Genomic DNA, 21,079 nt, shown 5'->3' with positions numbered 1-21,079 from the left:
CATTAGGCCATGATGAGGTTGTAGTGCTGCAACCTGGAGAGCCACATGCTGCAAAACTACAACTCTCATCATGAATTGTCAGCAGGGCATGATGGAGGTTGTAGTTCTAGGGATAACTTGTCCAGGTTCCTGCTCTTCTCTGAGGCTCACATCTACACACATACTGCACATACATATACACACCGCATACACATACATCGTATACACATATACTGTGCAGGCATACACCATATACACACATACTGTACATGCATACAGACACCATATACATACATCATATACACACATACTGTTCATGCATACGCCATATACCTATCACATACACACATACTGTAAATGCATACACATATACATACATCATATACATACATACTGTACATGCATACGCCATATACATATCACATACACATACTGTACATGCATACACATATACATACATCATATACACACATAGTGTACATGCATACACATATAAATGCATCATATACACACATACTGTACATGCATACACATATACACACATCATATACATACTGTACATGCATACATACACATACACACACATACTGTACATGCATACACATATATATACCATTCCATAAAGAAACACATACAATACTTTTTTCAAACGCTCTAATCTTTATTATTAGTAAATTCCTGCAGCACATACAGATGTATATTAGTAATAATCTCCATGTCTATCACCCAGCACATACGACGCAGCTTCAGAGAACATCTATTCCTCCAAGTTCAGTCTTTGACATCCCAGGCGTTGTTCACAGAGGTGAGATGATCCATGATACATGTGCAACGTTTCAAGGGAAAACGTTCTCTTTGTCAAGGCTTGAAACCTGTGCCTGATCTTGTGACTTGGTGTTTCCATGGTCCACTGTTATTTTCCTTCTTATGACTATAGTAGAGTTCATGTGTTTAAGCAAGTAAAGCAAAAGTGCCGTGACATGAATTGGTCCTGCATTGGTCCTGTATTGGTCCCCCCCCCCAAAACACACACCTAATGGAAAAATTGCTTAAAGTGACACTGTCACCCCCTTTGTGCATTATGACTTCTCTACACAGGTGTAATGGGTAAATTTAGCGTTTTTCATACCTTATTTTCTATCATACGTTATGGTGCTTGTTCAAGTAAAAAGTCATCTTTTATCAACTGCAAATTATGTTAAGTGGGCGGGGCCTCGCGGCATTATCGCCACTTAGCCCCACCCACAACGACACCGCTGGCCCTGCCCCCTCACCGGCCATTGGAACAGGCTGGCCTAAAGGTATAGGGGCCAATGGTGGCACGGTGGGTGGGGCTAAGTGGCGCTAATGCCGTGAGGCCCCGCCCACTTAACACAATCTGCAGTTGATAAAAGATCAATTTTTACTTGAACAAGCACCATGATGTATGATATAAAATAAGGTATGAAAACCGCTAAATTTACCCTTTACACCTGTGTAGAGATGTCAGAATTCACAAGGGGGGTGACAGTGTCACTTTAATTACCGGGGGGCATCAATGTAATGAGGGGGGATTAACCTACTGCACTTCTGCCCCCTTCATTAGCAATCAGTAAGGGTCTCAGCACCTTTTCCCCCACCCACACAATCTTCTAGCATGTCACTTTGACATATCAGAAGTTTGTCCAAATAATAGGAAACCTTTAAAAAATGTTATATAAAAATATAAGAAAACCACCCACTAAATGAAAATTTAACTCCCAGTTTCCTTTTTTCCTTTTTTTTTCAAATAAAAATGTAAATAAAGACTTGGTATCACCATGTGCGGAATGATCCGGACACTACCTGGAAGTAAAGACACAGACACGAAGATGTAAAGGGGCAAAAAAAGAGATTTTATTTCAAGTTATAGGAAGAGTAATTTTACATGTATGACTGTGGGGGTTGTGAGGCTGAAATGATCCTGAGGAAGGCAAAAACCCCTAAGAGGGAAGAGTCAATTGTCCTCAAGGGGGAAAAATTCCTTCCCGACCCCAAATGTGGCGATCAGAGCAAGTCCCAGGATCACAGCCGATATCTATGTGTAGTGCATGGTTATGTATGTATATATATATATATATATATATATATATATATATATATATATATATATATATTTGTATGTTGTCATGTGTCTGTGAGGTGCGATACTTACCAGGCCTGTATCGGTGAGTTCAGGGATAATAGCGCTGTGGTAAGATCACTAGTGTCAGTGGCCCCAGGGATACAACAAGCAGCTATTATTCCTGAACTCACCGGGTGCCAGATGGGAAATACTCACAGGCTGCTCCTGCGGTGTAGATGGTCATCAGGAGGTGGTGGGTTCTGATGCCAGCCGGACATTGGAGGATGCCCAGTCAAGTTCTGATGGATGTTAATTTGCCTACGTATGCTACGGGCACCTCCTCCTTTAGACTCCTACTGATGTTTAAAGGAATCTTCACCTGATGTTAAAGGGGTCCTCCTTTTTCCCACTTGAGGCAAATAAACACCAATGATTTGAATGGCGCCTCATTTACCTTTTGATATTAAAGTGGTTATCTGGGGAGCTGAGCAGGCATTTCCTTTCCTCTCTCACCGGCATCTCACTTCCAGTTTGGTGACATCTCATCCTGACAACTTCTGGCCTGGCACAGAGGTGGCAAACTGAGGTGGGAGATCAGGTACTATGGTGTAATTGTCACATGTAAGTGAAACCAGTCCCGCCGGTAGTGGCCAATGTATACACAATGATGGAATATGGCGTGCACATTGGCTACCACTGGTTTCACCCTCATGTGACAATCACAGCCCAGTACCTGCCCCACTGTCTCAGCCCGCTGCCTTAATGCCAAGTCAGATAGTGTAGAATGAGAAGACACCAAACCGGAGGAGAGACAAAAGGAAAGGTAATGTCTTCTAGCTCCCTAGCTAACTTATCTAAGGCGCCTCCTCCAGACCCCTACAGGTGTTTAAGGGGATCTTCTCCCCTTTTTCTGATGTTGAAGGGGGCCTCCTCCTCCCCAATTGAGGCAAATGTTCCCCCTGATGGTTAATGGCGCCTCATTTGCCTCTTGGTGTTACAATGGTTATCTAAGGAGCTGAGCAGGCATTTCCTTTCCTCTCTCACCGGCATCTCACTTCCAGTTTGGTGACATCTCATCCTGACAACTTCTGACCTGGCACAGAGCTGGCGGACTGAGGTGGGAGATCAGGGACTATGGGGTGATCGCCAGATGTGGGTGAAACCAGTCCCTCCGGTAGTGGCCAATGTATACACAATGATGGAATATGGCGTGTACATTGGCTACCACTGGTTTTACCCTCATGTGACAATCGCAGCACAGTACCTGCCCCACTGACTCCGCCCGCTGCCTTTATGCCGAGTCAGATAGTGTAGAATGAAAAGACACCAAACTAGAGGAGAGACAAAAGGAAAGGTAATGTCATCTAGCTCCCTAGCTAACTGATCTAAGGCACCTCCACCAAACCCCTACAGGTGTTTAAGGGGATCTTCTCCTCCAGATATTGATTTTAAACAGGGCCTCCTCCTGCCCCCTATGAGGCAAATAAATCCTCCTGCTTTTAATGGCACCTTATTTGCCTACAGATGTAAAGGGCGCCTCCTCCAGACTCCTACAGATGTTAAGGGAGTGTTCTACTCCTTTTACTGATGTTATATGGGGCCTCTCACTCCCCATTTAAGGCAAATGACTCCTCCTGATTTTAATGGCGCCTCATTTGCCTCTTTATGTTAAGGGCGCCTCCTCCAGACTCCTCAGGATATTTAAGGGAGTCTTTTCCCCCTTTTACTGATGTTAACGGGGGCCTCCTCCTTCCCATTTGAAGCAAGTGAACCCCCTGTTGTTATTGGCGCCTCACTTGCCCATAGATGTTAACGGCGCCTCCTCCTCCAGACAGCTCCTGATGGTATGGGTGTCTTCTCCTCCAGACAGCTCCTGATGGTATGGGTGTCTTCTCCTCCAGACAGCTCCTGATGGTATGGGTGTCTTCTACTCCAGACAGCTCCTGATGGTACGAGTGTCTTACGCAGCTGGCGCGGTCTTACCTACATTAGAGGTAAAAATTGGAACAAAGTGTTACAATGATATAAACATGATACTGTTATAACATTAATAATAATCACAGTTTTCATGTATAAGCTTCACATTAAAATGCAATCAGTATAAGGCTATGTTCACACAATGTAAGTTGTGAAGTAATCACAGCCGAAAATCGGCAACAACAGCCGTGATTACTACAGAACTTACATTGTGCTGCAGCTGAGGGAATCCCAGCTGGAGTGTATACACATCCCTAATGGCGCCGCAAAAACGGACATGTCAGTTTTCTGTGGCCGCTATTCATTGAACCTGACATGAGAACCTGTCAGTGCACACAATGGAGCACGCTCCATTGTGTGCAGCGGGGAATTCGGAAGCGGGCGAACACTGTTGCGTCCACATCCGAATTCAGCGGCAGTGAAGATCATCTGTCCGGTACTGCAGTTCTGGCTGGGATGATCTTCTCTGACACCGGCCGCTGTCTCCAGCTGTGGGAACATGGCCTAAAAGTGATCTGCAGCCTAAGGTGTGATTAGATTTTGGTTACTCACCTTTACTGATCTTCGGTGCCGCAGCAGCAGCAGAACAGCGCCCGCAGTCTATAGGGGAAAGAGAAAACCAGCATGAAGTTTAGAGATCTGACCCGTCTCTTGGGGACACTGCAGTGATGGGAGAATAGACTTTCCACTGAGGAGAAGGGCATCAGCGCTATCCTAGTGGGTGGGATACAGGGGGACTGTGGTGGCACTATGTAGCTTATTTGGTGGTATTAGGTACATGACGCCTTTGTGGGGTATTATACTGTAAGTAAATCATAAAATAATAATAATAAAATAATATATATTGATCATATGAAGGTATTAAGTGCACCAAAATATCAGCCAGTAAAGCATCTAGAATGAACCCCTTATGCTGCTATTCTGTGTGTCTTTTTTGCTGGCTGTGTGTGTTAGGCTGCACCCGAGTAGGGCTGTACCCAAATAACAAGGATAGAAAACGGGGAACAATGATGGAGCGTTTCATCCCATAGCCGCATGTTATCATGTTAATGTGTTATGGCTTGTACTTACCTGGATAGGATAGATCTTCTGCTGCTGCTTCTGCTGAGGAGAAATGACCAAGAAATGGTCAGAAATAAATGGTTAGTGTAAGGCCACCGGGATCACAGAGCACATTATAAGGAAACTATAGAAAGGAAATGTATTCTTGTAGCCGGAAATCAGCTCCTAGATAAAGAGATCCCATCTGCCTTTGTTTTACCAACACAAAGGTATGTAATTTATAGGACAGGTTTGTTGGTATTGATGGAGATAGAGAAATATCATCCACCTCCAACTAGAGCGCCCCCTGTCCTCTCTATGCAGCATAGTAAATACAAGCAATCCCATGTATATAGACTCTGATTCCTCACCTAGGGATGACGATGGTCTTCTCTTCCTCCTCCTCCTCTTCGTCATCTTCTCTGTATATTGAACATAAACCAACTCATATATTAATATACAGTTAATTTATACATGATAAGGTTTATTATAAAAGAGGGGACTGCAAACCTAGATCTGATTTTTCTAAACACTCCCTGGAATAGGACCCTAGACAACTGTTTATGTCAGATTCTTCAATTTTTTAGTGTTCTGAGCAACGTAATGGAAAGACAGGGCAAAAAGATCTACACTCTTCTGTTTTATAAATATGGAAATATATAATATGATATGTGATAGGATTCCAACTAGAGCCCCCCCCCCCCCCCCACTATCCTGTCCTCTCATTGCACCCCTCCCTGTGTAAGATGTAAGGAAAGCCTATCTATGCATTCACAGTTATATTCTTTGATTTCTCACCTCGGGATGTCTTCGGCCGCCTCTTCTTCCTCCTCTTCCTCGCTGTACATACAAATACATTGTTATTGGGGATTTTACAGAGTTTTGATTAGGGAGTTTATAAACACTGATGGACTCATATATCAAACCATAGAATGCAGAAGGATGATTTCAGCTCTGCTAGTTCTTCATACTTACATGATGGTCTCCAGGCGAGGGATCCATAAGCATGATGGATACTTGGAAGGTCTGTAATAGAGAAAATATGTGTGTTAGGGATTATGGATACTCTAATGTGATTGAAACTTCCAGTAAATCTTATATCTTATGATGGCTCTATAAAACATGAATTATAACCCCATTTTTAAATAACCTCTTGCACTCACTGTTTTTGCCTCAACGCTGTTAACACTGTCAGATCTAACATTTAGCATTTTCCCATTCCTCTATGTTCATTATGTGCAGGTTTCTGCATGTGATATTCTTAGCTCCTGCCACATAACCCAAAACTAAAAATCTAATTTTTTTAGGGACCGTGTCAGTTTTGGAGTGGATCTAAAGAGGTCTGTATGTTAGAAACACCTATAAATCACCTCATTTTAAAAACTTCTCTATTTATTCAGTATGACGTTGAGGAAGTTTATTGACTTTTTAGACGTTTCACAGAAACTAAAGGGGTTATCCAGCGCTACAAAAATATGGCCATTTTCTTCCTGAGACAGCACCACTCTTGTCTCCAGTTTGGGTTTTGTAACTCAGGTCCATTGAAGTCAATGGAGCTTAATTGCAAACCACACCTGAACTGGAGACAAGAATGGTTCTGGCTCTTGAAGAAAGTGGCCATATTTTTGTAGCGTTGGATAAAGCAACTCCCCTCCCTGTGCAGGATGGCAATGGTGCGTTTACACAGACAGATTTATCTGACAGATCTTTAAAGCCAAAACCAGGAACAGACTATAAACAGGGATCAGGTCATAAAGGAAAGACTGAGATCTATCCTCATTTCAAATCCATTTCTGGCTTTGGCTTCCAAAATCTGTCAGATAAATCTTTCTGTGTAAACGCACCCTAAGGAAAGCCTATGTATGCATTTACAACATTATATTCTTTGATCCCTTACCTGGGGATGTCCTCGGCCGCCTCCTCTTCCTCTTCCTCCTCTTCCTCGCTGTACGTATGACATAGAACAGTTTGTTTTATACAGAGTTTTGATTGGGCAGTTTATAAACATTGATCATAATAGAATTGTACATTAAACCACAAAATGCAGAAGAATGACTTCAGGTCTGCTACTTCCTTATACTTACATGATGGTCTCCAGGCGAGGGATCCATGAGCTCTGTGGATACTTGGATCTTCTGTAATAGAGAATATATGTATGGTTGAGGTAATAGATACTTAATCCTGTTTGAAACTTTTAACAGAAAATGTCATATGTTGTGATATCTCAATAAAAACATGATTTATGGCCGTAACGTAAAAAATACGGCTGTATATTTACCTCAAAATAATGTGTGAAATACCCTTAGGATGTTTATTGACCCTTTAGGTGTTTCACAGAAATTAAAGGAAATTGAGGCAGACACAACATTAAAAAATTTGATTTTTTTTTCTGCCACATTTTCTATTTTCTTCCATTTTTTTCTAATCATTTCTGAGTGACATCTTCATTGCTGCCTTTCTGGAGCACATGGGACACTTTGATCGCTTTTTAGTCATTTTTTTATATGGTGAGACAATAAAAAAAAACTACTGACACATTTCCCAGATAGGAGCATTGTGCGATAGATACCTGAACTTCCAAGGTGTAGTCATCACTGCTCTCCTCCATCTATTACATGAAAAGAAAGGAATAAAAAATATTACGTATTTTAAGGGGGTAATAGTCACTTCTCCGAGGCTGCACATTAAGGAGGTTTTATCAAACTCAATAAAATGGAAACCCACTGGCCCAGATTTATTAAAACATGGATTTTTAGACAGGACAAACTTAGATGGAGCGACCCAGATGCCCCAGATTTATCCCAGTGTATCATGCTGATCAGGGCATTTCTAGGCCTGAATTTCTGTCCCTGTGCTCCAAATCTTCAAACCCAGATGTAGTGAGGTAGAATGGCAGAGAGGGAGCGGTCAGTTCCCCGATCTGCCACTCACTCACAGGATGCTGACACTTCAGGCCTGTAGCCTATGATCTGCCAGGATGCCATCCCCCTCCAAACCACTTCTTTTGGAGGGCATTGTGCTGGTGGGGATATATGGTTCGGGTCTCTGTATGGTCAGCTGGATGCTTATTCTTGTGTATGATTTGGCAATTCCGCCGTTTTTTCGGGATACCTATATATTGATGACCAGGACTTATGCACTTTACACTTTAGACATATGTTTTGGTATTGGGCTCAGGATGCATGAATTGTAATTGAATACATTGCTTACCCCTTGCATTTACAGTGTATCATTGATTAAGTATTTTGTTCTGGTCCCTTCATCTTGTTAAGTGTCCTTTTGTGTTCATGTTTTTATGGGATTATTTGGGAATCATGTATTAATAATTAATACATTGAAAATTTTGGTTGTCATTTAAAGGGTAATTTTTTGGGATTTTATCATCAAAAAACTCTATTCAATTGCGATACGTGAGTATACCTATAGGCTAAGTTCACACAACGTATAAATTCATTCAACAACGGTCGTAGTTGCAGATTTGCCACTAGGCCGTTATTTATTGGATTTGCTGATCACTTTAATTGCTATGGAATCCAGTCCGGTGTCTATACACACTGTACAATATCTTACTATGAGATACTTACAGCCACTCCTCGTTGTCTTCATCGTCGCTGTAAGTGACAGAATAGAGAAGACAGTGAGAACCCAACACACAATAAACACTCACCCATTCATTGTACAATATTTTACTATGATATCCTTACTCCAAATCCAGAATCTCCTCCTCCAGGTCTTCATCGCTCCTGTTAGTGACAGAATAGAGAAGATAGTGAGAACTAGAGATGAGTGAATTGCTCATCTACACAAAGCAAAGCTCTTTGTTTGATCAGCACTTCGCTCATCATGCCACCAGCCTTTTAGCGCTGCTCCGCTCACTGCCAGTCCACTCCGGGTGTCAGGGAAAAGCTGGATCCAATCCTTGGAAACTGGGAGAAGTGTCCCAGGATTGAATGCAGCTTTTCCCGACGCCCTGGGAGGAGTGTCAGGGAGCGGAGCAGCTCTGAAGGGCTGGTGGCTTGATAAGCAGAGCGCTGATCAAATTAGGCACTTCGCTTTGTTTATATGAGCAATTCGCTCATCTCTAGTAAGAACCCAACACACAATAAAGACTCATTCATTCATTGCATAATATTTCCCTATGAGATACTTACTCCACATCCAGAATGTCCTCCTCCAGGTCTTCTTCACTCCTGTAAGTGACAGAGTAGAGAAGATAGTGAGAACCCAACACACAATAAAGACTCATTCATTCATTGTACAATTTTTTACTAGAGATCCTTACTCTACAACTAACCTGTAACTCAGGTCCATTGAAGTCAATGGAGCCTAATTGCAAACCACAACTAAACTGGAGACAAGAGCGGTGCTGGCTCTTGAAGAAAGTGGCCATGTTTTTGTAGCGCTGGATAAAGCAACTCCCCTCCCTGTGCAGGATAGTAAGGAAAGCCTATCTATGCATTCACAACATTATATTATTTGATCCCTTACCTGGGGATGTCCTCAGCCGCCTCCTCTTCCTCCTCTTCCTCGCTGTACGTATAACATAGAACAGCTTGTTTTATACTTGTTTTTGATTGGGCAGTTTATAAACATTGATCATAATAGAGTTGTAAATATGCAAAATAAGAGTCTGTGGAGTCTCGGTTGCGAGTCTCAAAACACGGTAGCCAGATCTCTCTAGCCTGTTGCCACGGGGTGCCTCCATGATGGGGAGAATTGTACATCAAACCACAGAATACAGAAGTATAATTTCAGCTCTGCTACTTCCTTATACTTACATGATGGTCTCCAGGCGAGGGATCCATGAGCTCTGTGGATACTTGGATCTTCTGTAATAGAGAATATATGTGTGGTTGATACTTTATACTTTAAACTTTATAGATACTTTATCGTGTTTGAAACTTAGAACAGAAAATGTCATATGTTGTGATATCTCAATAAAAACATGATTTATGGCTGTAACATTCAAAATACGGGTGTATAATAACCTCACAATTGTGTGTGAAATACCCTTAGGAAGTTTATTGACCCTTTAGGTGTTTCACAGAAATTAAAGCAAATTGAGGCAGACACAACATTAAAAAATTTGATTTTTTTTTTCTGCCACATTTTCTATTTTCTTCCATTCTTTTTAGTAATTTCTGAGTGACATCTTCATTGCTGCCTTTCTGGAGCACATGGGACACTTTGATCGCTTTTTAGTCATTTTTTTATATGGTGAGAGAATCAAAAAAAACTACTGACACATTTCCCAGATAGGAGCATTGTGCGATAGATACCTGAACTTCCAAGGTGTAGTCATCACTGCTCTCCTCCATCTATTACATGAAAAGAAAGGAATAAAAAATATTACGTATTATAAGGGGGTAATAGTCACTTCTCCGAGGCTGCACATTAAGGAGGTTTTATCAAACTCAATAAAATGGAAACCCACTGGCCCAGATTTATTAAAACATGGATTTTTAGACAGGACAAACTTAGATGGAGCGACCCAGATGCCCCAGATTTATCCCAGTGTATCATGCTGATCAGGGCATTTCTAGGCCTGAATTTCTGTCCCTGTGCTCCAAATCTTCAAACCCAGATGTAGTGAGGTAGAATGGCAGAGAGGGAGCGGTTAGTTCCCCGATCTGCCACTCACTCACAGGATGCTGACACTTCAGGCCTGTAGCCTATGATCTGCCAGGATGCCATCCCCCTCCAAACCACTTCTTTTGGAGGGCATTGTGCTGGTGGTGAAATATGGTTCGGGTCTCTGTATGGTCAGCTGGATGCTTATTCTTGTGTATGATTTGGCAATTCCGCCGTTTTTTCGGGATACCTATATATTGTTGACCAGGACTTATGCACTTTACACTTTAGACATATGTTTTGGTATTGGGCTCAGGATGCATAAATTGTAATTGAATACATTGCTTACCCCTTGCATTTACAGTGTATCATTGATTAAGTATTTTCTTCTGGTCCCTTCATCTTGTTAAGTGTCCTTTTGTGTTCATGTTTTTATGAGATTATATGGGAATCATGCATTAATAATTAATACATTGAAAATTTTGGTTGTCATTTAAAGGGTAATTGTTTTGGATTTTATCATCAAAAAACTCTATTCAAATGCGATACGTGAGATACTTACAGCCACTCCTCGTTGTCTTCATCGTTGCTGTAAGTGACAGAATAGAGAAGACAGTGAGAACCCATCACACAATAAAGACTCATCCCACTGGCGTAGCTACCATGGGGCCCGGGCCCCCGCGTTGAAACATGTGGCCTGCATTATTGAATCCCATCCCGTGCGCCTACTTCCGTCCCGCCCGCGCGTCACCTGACTCGGCCGGCAGCTTTTCTTCATCACAGCCCGCCTTCAGCCCGTCCCCCTACGGACCAGAGCTGCTTCCACACTCCTCCGCTCAGACAGGGACATCGAGGCTGAGGAGTGCATCTTCAAGCAAGATGCGGCCCCTCACAGGTGTCTCCCTGCGGCCCCCGCTCTCGTCCTGTCTCCCCCTGCGGCCCCCGCTCTCGTCCTGTCTCTCCCTGCGGCCCCCGCTCTCGTCCTGTCTCCCCCTGCGGCCCCCTCTCTCATCCTGTCTCCCCCTGCGGCTCTCATCCTGTCTCCCCCTTCGGCTCCCTTCCTGTCTCCCCCTGCGGCTCCTGTTTTGTCTCCCCCTGCGGCCCCCGTCCTGTCTCCCCCTGCGGCCCCCGCTCTCGTCCTGTCTCCCCCTGCAGCTCCTGTCCTGTCTCCCCCTGCGGCCCCCGTCCTGTCTCCCCCTGCGGCCCCCGTCCTGTCTCCCCCTGCGGCTCCTGTCCTGTCTCCCCCTGCGGCCCCCGCTCTCGTCCTGTCTCCCCCTGCGGCTCCTGTCCTGTCTCCCCCTGCGGCCCCCGTCCTGTCTCCCCCTGCGGCCCCCGTCCTGTCTCCCCCTGCGGCCCCCGTCCTGTCTCCCCCTGCGGCCCCCGTCCTGTCTCCCCCTGCGGCCTCCGTCCTGTCTTCCCCTGCGGCCCCCGTCCTTTCTCCCCCTGCGGTTCCCATCCTGTCTTCCCCTACGGCCCCCGTACTTTGTCCCCCTGCGGCCCCCGTCCTGTCTCCCCCTGCGGCCCCCGTCCTGTCTCCCCCTGCGGCCCCTATCCCAGTCCTGTGTCTCCATGTGGCCCCCCATACAGTGTCCCCAGCAGCAGCCCCCCCATATAGTGTCCCCAACAACAGACCCCCATATAGTGTCCCCAACAACAGACCCCCATATAGTGTCCCCAACAACAGACCCCCATATAGTGTCCCCAGCTGCAGCCCCCCTCCACACATAGTGTCCCCAGCAGTAGCCCCCCCATAGTGTGCCCAATAGCCTCCCATAGTGTCCCCAGCAGTAGCCCCCCATAGTGTGCCCAACAGCCTCCCATAGTGTCCCCAGCAGTAGCCCCCCCATAGTGTGCCCAGCAGCCCCCCCATATAGTGTCCCCAGCAGTAGCCCCCCCATAGTGTGCACAGCAGCCCCCCATATAGTGTTTCCAGCAGCAGCCCCCCGATATAGTGTCCCCAGCACCAGCCTCCCTCCACACATAGTGTCCCCAGCAGCCCCCCATATAGTGTGCCCAGCAACAGCCCCCCAAATAGTGTCCCCAGCAACAGGGCCAAGCCCCCCATAAGTGTGCCAGCCCCCCCCAATGTCCCAGAGGCCCCTGTGCAGCCCCCCCCCCCCCCAACCTCATGACCTGCGGGGGCCACATCCCCTACCTCAGTGGCGAAGAACAACCATCACCCTCATCACCATCACTGCCCCCCACAGACCAGAGAGAAGAGGGAGGCAGGCACAGAAGCAACACAAGACCAGAAAACAGAGCAGGAACCAGGACAGGTGAGATTACCTCCAGAGAACTACAACCCACACTATGTCCTTCTAACTGTTCATGATGGGAGTTGTAGTTTTGCAGCCTGTGGACATTCAAGATGCTGAACTGCAACCCCCATCATGCCCTATTGATGGGTTATAGTGGGGGTTGAAGTTCTGCAACGGATTAGAGGTTGATATAGTATAGGAGGGGGGAGGCAGTGGCACAGTAGAACTAAATTTACCATCATGCTGTGTGGTAATATGCAAGACTACATCTCCCAGCATGGTGTGTGGTAATATACAGAACTACATCTCCTAGCATGGTGTGTGGTAATATGCAGGACTACATCTCCCAGCATGGTGTGTGGTAATATATAGAACTACATCTCCTAGCATGGTGTGTGGTAATATGCAGGACTACATCTCCCAGCATGGTGTGTGGTAAAATATAGAACTACATCTCCTAGCATGGTGTGTGGTAATATGCAGGACTACATCTCCCAGCATGGTGTGTGGGGTAATATACATGACTACATATCCCAGCATGCTGTGTGTGGTAATATACAGGAATACATCTATCACCATGGTGTATAGGGTAGGCTGTAGAACTACATCTCCCAGCATGTTGTGTGGGGTAATATGCAGGACTACATCACATAATAGGAGTTGTAGTTCTGCAACAGATAAGACGATGGGGGAGATGGGGGGGATGGTGACACGAGGGGGAGATGGTGACACAGTATACTAGCGGCTATGTGGGTGCATGTGTACATGTAGGGCTCGCAACACGTTGCCGGAGTTTGCCGAAATGGGGCCATAAAGTTTTTTGCTATGGGGCCCCATGAATCCTAGTTACGCCCCTGACTCATCCATTCATTGTACAATATTTTACTATGAGATCCTTACTCCACATCCAGAATCTCCTCCTCCAGGTCTTCATCGCTCCTGTTAGTGACAGAATAGAGAAGATAGTGAGAACTAGAGATGAGTGAATCGCTCATCTACACAAAGCAAAGCTCTTTGTTTGATCAGCACTTCGCTCATCATGCCACCAGCCTTTTAGCGCTGCTCCGCTCACTGCCACTCCACTCCGGGTGTTGGGGAAAAGCTGGATCCAATCCTTGGAAACTGGGAGAAGTTTCCCAGGATTGAATGCAGCTTTTCCCGGCGCCCTGGGAGGAGTGTCAGGGAGCGGAGCTGCGCTGAAGGGTTGGTGGCTTGATAAGCAGAGCGCTGATCAAATTAGGCACTTCGCTTTGTTTATATGAGCAATTCGCTCATCTCTAGTGAGAACCCAACACACAATAAAGACTCATTCATTCATTGCATAATATTTCCCTATGAGATACTTACTCCACATCCAGAATGTCCTCCTCCAGGTCTTCTTCGCTCCTGTAAGTGACAGAGTAGAGAAGATAGTGAGAACCCAACACACAATAAAGACTCATTCATTCATTGTACAATTTTTTACTAGAGATCCTTACTCCACATCCAGAATGTCGTCCTCGTCCTCCTCCAGGTCTTCTTCGCTCCTTTAAGTGACAGAGGAAACGATAGTGGGAACCCAACGTACAATAAGGAGAGGGGGGGGGGGGTTATAGACTCACACACATTTTATATTCACAGTAAAGATTTACTAACCATAAATCCAAGTCGTCCTCTAAAGAAAAGAAAGAAAAACATCAGGTTAAAATAGATTGTTACATAAAAGTTTCTTGTTTCTCCATATTTACTAACGTCGTGTGCCACAAAAATCTCTAAAAACCAGCACACCTTAAAGGCAATAAGAGAGGGGAGTGATGGAAAAAAATCTGAGTTATAGATGTCAGACACAAGGGGAGAAGGTTATTTCTGGAGAAAAAAGGTTTTTAAATCAACTGGTGTCAGAACATTATACAGATTTGTAAATTACTTCTATATAAAAAGCTTGTCTTGCAGTACTTATCAGGTGCTGTACGTTCTACAGGAAGTGGTGTATTCTTTTCAGACTGACACAGTGCTCTCTGCTGCCAACTCTGTCCATGTCAGGAACTGTAATCTCCTGCTGTGAACAGTTCCTGTCATAGACAGAGATGGCAGCAGAGAGCACCGTGTCAGACTGAAAATGAACACAACTTCCTGTAGAGCAGGGATGGGAACCTTCGGCCCTCCAGCTGTTGCAAAACTACAATTCCCATCATGCCTGGAGAGCAAAAGCTTTATGGGAATTGTAGTTTTACAACAGCTGGAGGGCTGAAAGTTCCCCATCCCTGCTGTAGATCATACAGCAGCTAATAAGTATAACCACCAACAATCACATTTTTTGGCAAAACACGTGGCTTGGGCGGGTGGTCGGCTATGTAAGAGCAGCATACAGATATGCCAGCCTTGATAAATCCCCCCAAAATCTATGGAGATGATATTATAGATGGGCAAAACTTACCCTTAAAGTCGTCCTCTCTAACCTGAAATCAGAAACACAGAGTAAGCAGAGTATATTGTTATAGAACAGTCAGATTACCTTCCTGTAACGCTCCGTCCGCTGTTCATTGATGTTACAGGATGCCACATGAAATGTAATGGCCATCTTATGTGGGACCATTAGATGTAATATCAGGCAGATATCGCCCTATGTAATAGGGCCAGAGATCAGCCAAGCAAATCCTCGCTCACCGACTGATCGTTACTTTACACCTGTCAACAAAGGTTCGGAGCCTGAAGGGAGGAGTATACCACTGGTTACCAAGCACGTGGCTAATGTATCTAGACCTCCCAACTTTTGTGATGGCCAAAGAGGGACACTTGTGGTTCAGGCCTAATTCCGCAGTTCTCAGTATTTGGGGATCAGCAAATATAGAGAACTTTGTAACCCATTAATTCCTATGGGGAAATTCACACATCCTCTATTTTTGTAGATCCGCAATCCACAACATCAAAAATAGGACTGGTTGTAATGCGGTCTGCCACTGCGGTAAGGACACTCCAATAGAAGTCTATGGGAGCCTCCGCATTTTGTGTAAAACACCCAAGCACTCTGCGGAGACTACAGATATTTTGTGGATTGCGGAGAAAAAATGCTGATCATGAATTTCATCCTGACGTGTGAATGTAGCCTCACTCTAAGGAAATTTTACGGACATTTCTATACTTTTTAAAGGGAACCAGTCATCTGAATCGGATATGGTTCCCTGAACCGCTGTATACAGCTCCTGAATCAGCAGCAGCACGTACTGGCTGCGGCTGCAGCAGGAGCTGTATACCCGAAAAAAGCAGTTTAACCCCATGGGGGCGTGACAGGCAGAGGTAGTCATCTGGGCCTGTCAGCGCCCTCGGAGGGATGATTGACAGGCAGAGAGGCCAGTAAAGGACCTCTCTGCCTTTCAATCATCCACTTGGAGCACGCTGACAGATTGATGCAGTCACTAGAGATGAGCGAACCGGGTTCGGGTTCGAGTCAATCCGAACCCGAACGTTCAGCATTTGATTAGCGGTGGCTGCTGAAGTTTGATAAAGCCTTAAGGCTATGTGGAAAACATGGATATAGTCATTGGCTGTATCCATGTCTTCCAGACAACCTTAGAGCTTTATCCAAGTTCAGCAGCCCCGGCTTATCAAATGCCGAACATTCGGGTTCGGATGGACTCGAACCCGAACCCGGTTCGCTCATCTCTAGCAGTCACCGATCCTGGATCTGCTGCAGATTGATGCAATCGCACATACAGGATCTGCTGCAGATTGATGCAATCACACATACAGGATCTGCTGCAGATTGATGCAATCACACATACAGGATCTGCTGCAGATTGATGCAATCACACATACAGGATCTGCTGCAGATTGATGCAATCACACATACAGGATCTGCTGCAGATTGATGCAATCACACATACAGGATCTGCTGCAGATTGATGCAATCACACATACAGGATCTGCTGCAGATTGATGCAATCACTAGAGATGAGCGAACCCGAACGTTCGGTATTTGATTAGTGGCGGCTGCTGAACTTGGATAAAGCTCTAAGGTTGTCTGGAAAACATAGATACAGCCAATGACTATATCCATGTTTTCCACATAGCCTTAGGGCTTTATCCAACTTCAGCAGCCACCGCTAATCAAATGCCGAACGTTCAGGTTCAGATGGACTCGAACCCAAACCCGGTTCGCTCATCTCTAATATTTAACCTTTGAGTCAAGATGGCTTTGATCATCACTGGTATCTTTTGTGAGGGGAAATTGGGTAGATTCCAAATGCCAATCTCATTACTAGGTCAAAAAGAGGAACAAAGAGGGATAGAGGGACGTGGGTCAAAAGTAGGGACTGTCCCTCCAAAAGAGGGACACTTGGGAGTTATGTGTATCTATTGAGGCTGTAGTCACACTGCCATTAGAGGATCCAGCAGATATGACAGGAAGGATGGTGCCGCATGCAGGAGCGCTATCTATTATGTTACACATCTGGAAAGGTTCCTTTTTTTTAGGAATAGAAACCATGATACAAGTGTGAACAGAGCCCTTCCCCACTGACATCCATAGACCACTGTCACTGCTAATGCTGCACTTATTGTCACTCTGAAGTATATGACCAGTGTAGGAGGCCACATGAACCCTTCCCACATTAAACCCGGGTATAGTTTGGTCCAGAGAAGAACAAACGAAGAGTCCAGCTTGCAGTGAGAAAATGCTGATTGTAGTTTATCCACATCCACTAGACAGTGCGCACGTAGCGATACTACCCCCAGAAAAAGGCCACATGTTCACTGCTACCTGTGCACTGTCTAGTGGATGTAAATAAACTACAATCAGCATTTTCTCACTGAAAGCTGGGCTCTTCGTTTGTTCTTCTGTGAATCCTGCACCTGTTGGAGTGCGAGTCCGTGCTAGCGCTAAGCGTCTCATGGTAAGCTGGTAACCCTTTACTATATGCAGTTTGGTCCAGGCCAGAGTATACCCAGGGGGATAACTGTCCTAGGCCAAACTATACCCCAGGGTGCAAAATAGTCTAGGCTCAGTGGCTGACATAGCGCATGTACAGCCGGTTCGGCTGCACAGGGGGCGGAGAGGGAGGGGGCCTGCCATTGCTTAGTCCCATGGCACACCGTTTCTCATGTCCCCTTTAAGCATCCCTGGAAGGTGCAGCCGCGCAGCTTCTAGGGATGCTCCGCTGTTGTAACCTTTAACCTGCTCACTGTAGTGCAGTGTGAGCGGGTGAACATAAAGAACAGGATACAGCAGCAGGACCTGTCAGCATCCAGCTGTTCTATTCATCATTATAGGCCATGGGCACTCCGAGCCTGCAGCCTGTGAGAGGCCGGGATCTCTCCAGCAGGGGCAATGATATGATGTCATCACACCTTCTGGAGGATCCCTTCCCGTGGCTCACAGGCTGGAGGCCAAAAGATGGAGAGACCTGCTGCATTCCTGGAATAGGTGAGTATGATGTGTTTGTTTGTTTTTTATGTTGGAGCACAACAGGGGGTCATCATTACTATTGGTGCTGTATACCACAGGGGGTCATAATTACTATGGGGGCTGTACAGAGCAGGTGGCATTGTTACTATGGGGGGCTATACAGAGCAGGGGACATTATAACTATGGGGGGGGGGGGGGGTACTCCGGTAAAAGACAATTCTTTCAAATCAACCGGTATCAGAAAGTTATACAGATTTATCATTTACTTATATAGGTATAAAAATCTCAAGTCTTGCAGTACTTATCAGCTGCTTTATGTCCTGCAGGAAGTGGTGCAGTTTTTCCAGTCTTACACTGTTCTCCCTGCTTCCATGACTGTCCCTGACAGGAACCGTCCAGAGAAGGAGAGGTTTTCTATGGGGTTTTGCTATTGCTCTGGACAGTTCCTGACACAGACAGAGGTGGCAGCAGAGAGCACTGTGTCAGACTGGAGAGAATACACCACTTCCTACTGGACGTACAGCAGCTGATAAGTACGGGAAGACTAAAGATTTTTTAAATAGAAGTAAATTACAAATTTGTATAACTTTCTGACACCAGCTGCTTTGAACGAAAAAACAAATTGCAGACTGATGTCAGTATATCACTGATGCTGGTTTCACACAGTTTTTTGAAAATCTGACACTGTAGTTTTTGTGCCAAAACCTGAAAGAGAAGTATAAGTCCTCCCTGTATATTTTCCATCCCATTTGAATCCACTTCTGGCTTTGGCGCATAAACTGCTCTGGTATCTTTCCAAAAAACTCCATGTGTGAAGCCAGCGTTAATGCTACTGAATCCACGGGGGTGAAATGTTATAATAATACAATTATATATAATTATATTCTGTACATACATAATATTATATTGGCCTAGGGTAATTTCTTCTCCAGGGTATAGGACACTTTAACACCAGGTATAATCTGGACTAGGGGTGTCAAACTAGCGGACCTCCAGCTGTAGTAAAACTACAATTCCCATCATACCTGGACAGCCAGAGCTAAGCTGGAAGGACACTAGTTTAACCACCCTGGTCTGGACTGTGGTTATACTCCGGCCTGTTACAGCGGGAAGGTGCCACAATTTGGCTTGTGTGTGTGTCTTGGGTCAGTATGTTACACAGACTTCCTGTATTGCCATGTGCAGTTTTTTTTTCCCTTTGGCCACAAGTGGATTGAGAGGAGACAGATTTCTTGTAGATTTTCTGCTAGTGTTTTGTACATTGGAATGAGAAATCATCAGCCATGCTGCACATACAACCTCATTCAGATGTATGGAACATCCAACCACCCCTACCCCAAGAAGACACTAGAAACCGGTTTAGGTGGCAGTTAAGGCCACGGCTTTTATTAACAGATAAATATAATTAATACAATAACTGTGTTTAAATCCAGGAAAGTCCCGGGCTGCCCATCATCCACCATACTCCAATTACTATTCTATCCTGCACATTGCCCACAGCTGTGACGCATCGGACCCGAGGACACTCATCTTCCAGACCTCCAACCGTCCTGGGGACCCTGCTCACAGGAGTTTTCCATTAACTCGGGGAACCGCTCTCCAAACCACAGATAAAGGGGAATCATCCCCAAATTACTATATTTCTGTTTTTTAGGTTTTTTTTTCATTCCAATCAATTAATGTCAGAAAGTGCCAGAGATTTGTAATTTACTTGTATTAAAAAAAAAAATCTCAATTCTTACAGTACTTATCAGCTGCTGTATGTCCTACATACAGGGGAAGGTGTAGAGCAGGTGCGTTCACATGAGGAACAACAAATGTTTCACGCCTACCATGGCACTATGTCTGGTTTGGATCAATGTAACGTGAGGGGGAGGTGCAATATATATACACGTACATAGCAAAGAAGCAATTAACAAGTGATACAATGTGGCAAATTAAAGCAAAAGAGTATTCATATCATTTCTCTCATTAAGGCCACACGGGCCTGTGGCATCAAGCTGCATTATCCAAAGAGTTTCACGCTTCAGTAGGTGTCTCAATCTATCTGCTCCGTTATGGGGATTTACTTCTGCTATGGACAGTTTCTGACATGGACAGAGGTGGCAGCAGAGAGCACTGTGTCAGAGTGGAAAGTAAACACCTTCCTGCTAGAAAGAACACACCACTTCCTGCAGGACATACAGCAGCTGATAAGTACTGGAAGACTGCAGATTTTTTAAATAGAAGTAAATTACAAATCTCTGGCACTTTCTGGCACCAGTTGATTTGAAAGAAAAAAAAAATTGGTGAATAACCCGTTTAACGACCCCTCTTCTCCTCCCCATTTTACCCTGCTGTGACAAATCCTGCCACGTGTCCTCTCTATACTTTTACCCTCACGCTCCTCCCCTAAGACCAGCCTTAGGGTACCATTACACTGAACGATAATCGGCTGAATCGGCCAGATTCGTCTGATTATCGCCTTGTGTGATAAGTACAACGATCAGCCGATGACAACGATCATCGGCTGATCGTTGATATAGGTTTCAACCTATAATTGTCGGGCGCTGACCACGCATCGTAACGTGTAATAGGCATGGCGGCTGACGATATACATTACCTATCCAGGCTGCAGGGCTCCTCTTGCGGTCTTCTTCTCCCTGGTTCCCGCGCGCTCCAGCTTCAGAACGGCCTGTTTGAGCTGACAGGTCGCTCAGCCAATCACTGGCTGGGACCACCACGGCCAGTGATTGGCTGAGCGGCCTGTCAGCTGAGACGGGGCGCTCTGAAGCTGGAGTGCATGGG

At 45.2% G+C, this 21,079-nt stretch overlaps 1 protein-coding gene across 9 annotated transcripts in view; it reads right to left on the bottom strand.

Moving 5' to 3' along the window:
* Positions 1–3,475: 3,475 nt before the first annotated feature.
* LOC138799356 (FK506-binding protein 5-like) overlaps positions 3,476–21,079 on the bottom strand; it is a 104,266-nt gene continuing 86,662 nt past the window's right edge. For 6 of the 9 annotated variants that reach the window (XM_069980397.1, XM_069980399.1, XM_069980404.1 and 3 more), the window contains 15 exons: positions 11,214–11,240; positions 10,360–10,398; positions 9,859–9,909; positions 9,569–9,610; positions 9,232–9,270; positions 8,785–8,823; positions 8,665–8,691; positions 7,650–7,688; positions 7,165–7,215; positions 6,978–7,025; positions 6,056–6,106; positions 5,879–5,920; positions 5,452–5,502; positions 5,111–5,140; positions 3,476–4,030 (listed from right to left, as the gene is read on the bottom strand). In XM_069980397.1, coding sequence (XP_069836498.1) covers positions 3,844–4,030; positions 5,111–5,140; positions 5,452–5,502; positions 5,879–5,920; positions 6,056–6,106; positions 6,978–7,025; positions 7,165–7,215; positions 7,650–7,688; positions 8,665–8,691; positions 8,785–8,823; positions 9,232–9,270; positions 9,569–9,610; positions 9,859–9,909; positions 10,360–10,398; positions 11,214–11,240 — 763 coding nt within the window. In that variant the 3' untranslated portion in view covers positions 3,476–3,843. Of the gene's footprint in view, positions 4,046–4,591; positions 4,640–5,110; positions 5,141–5,451; positions 5,503–5,878; positions 5,921–6,055; positions 6,107–6,977; positions 7,026–7,164; positions 7,216–7,649; positions 7,689–8,664; positions 8,692–8,784; positions 8,824–9,231; positions 9,271–9,568; positions 9,611–9,858; positions 9,910–10,359; positions 10,399–11,213; positions 11,241–21,079 lie in introns of all 9 variants that reach the window. The other 3 variants (XM_069980403.1, XM_069980401.1, XM_069980400.1) reach the window with 3 other exon arrangements.

This window comes from Dendropsophus ebraccatus, chromosome 8 (genome assembly GCF_027789765.1).
Source record: "Dendropsophus ebraccatus isolate aDenEbr1 chromosome 8, aDenEbr1.pat, whole genome shotgun sequence".
NCBI classification, from domain to species: domain Eukaryota; kingdom Metazoa; phylum Chordata; class Amphibia; order Anura; family Hylidae; genus Dendropsophus; species Dendropsophus ebraccatus.
The sequence above is the reverse complement of the archived record's forward strand: the minus strand, read 5'-3'. Positions and strand labels throughout refer to the sequence as shown.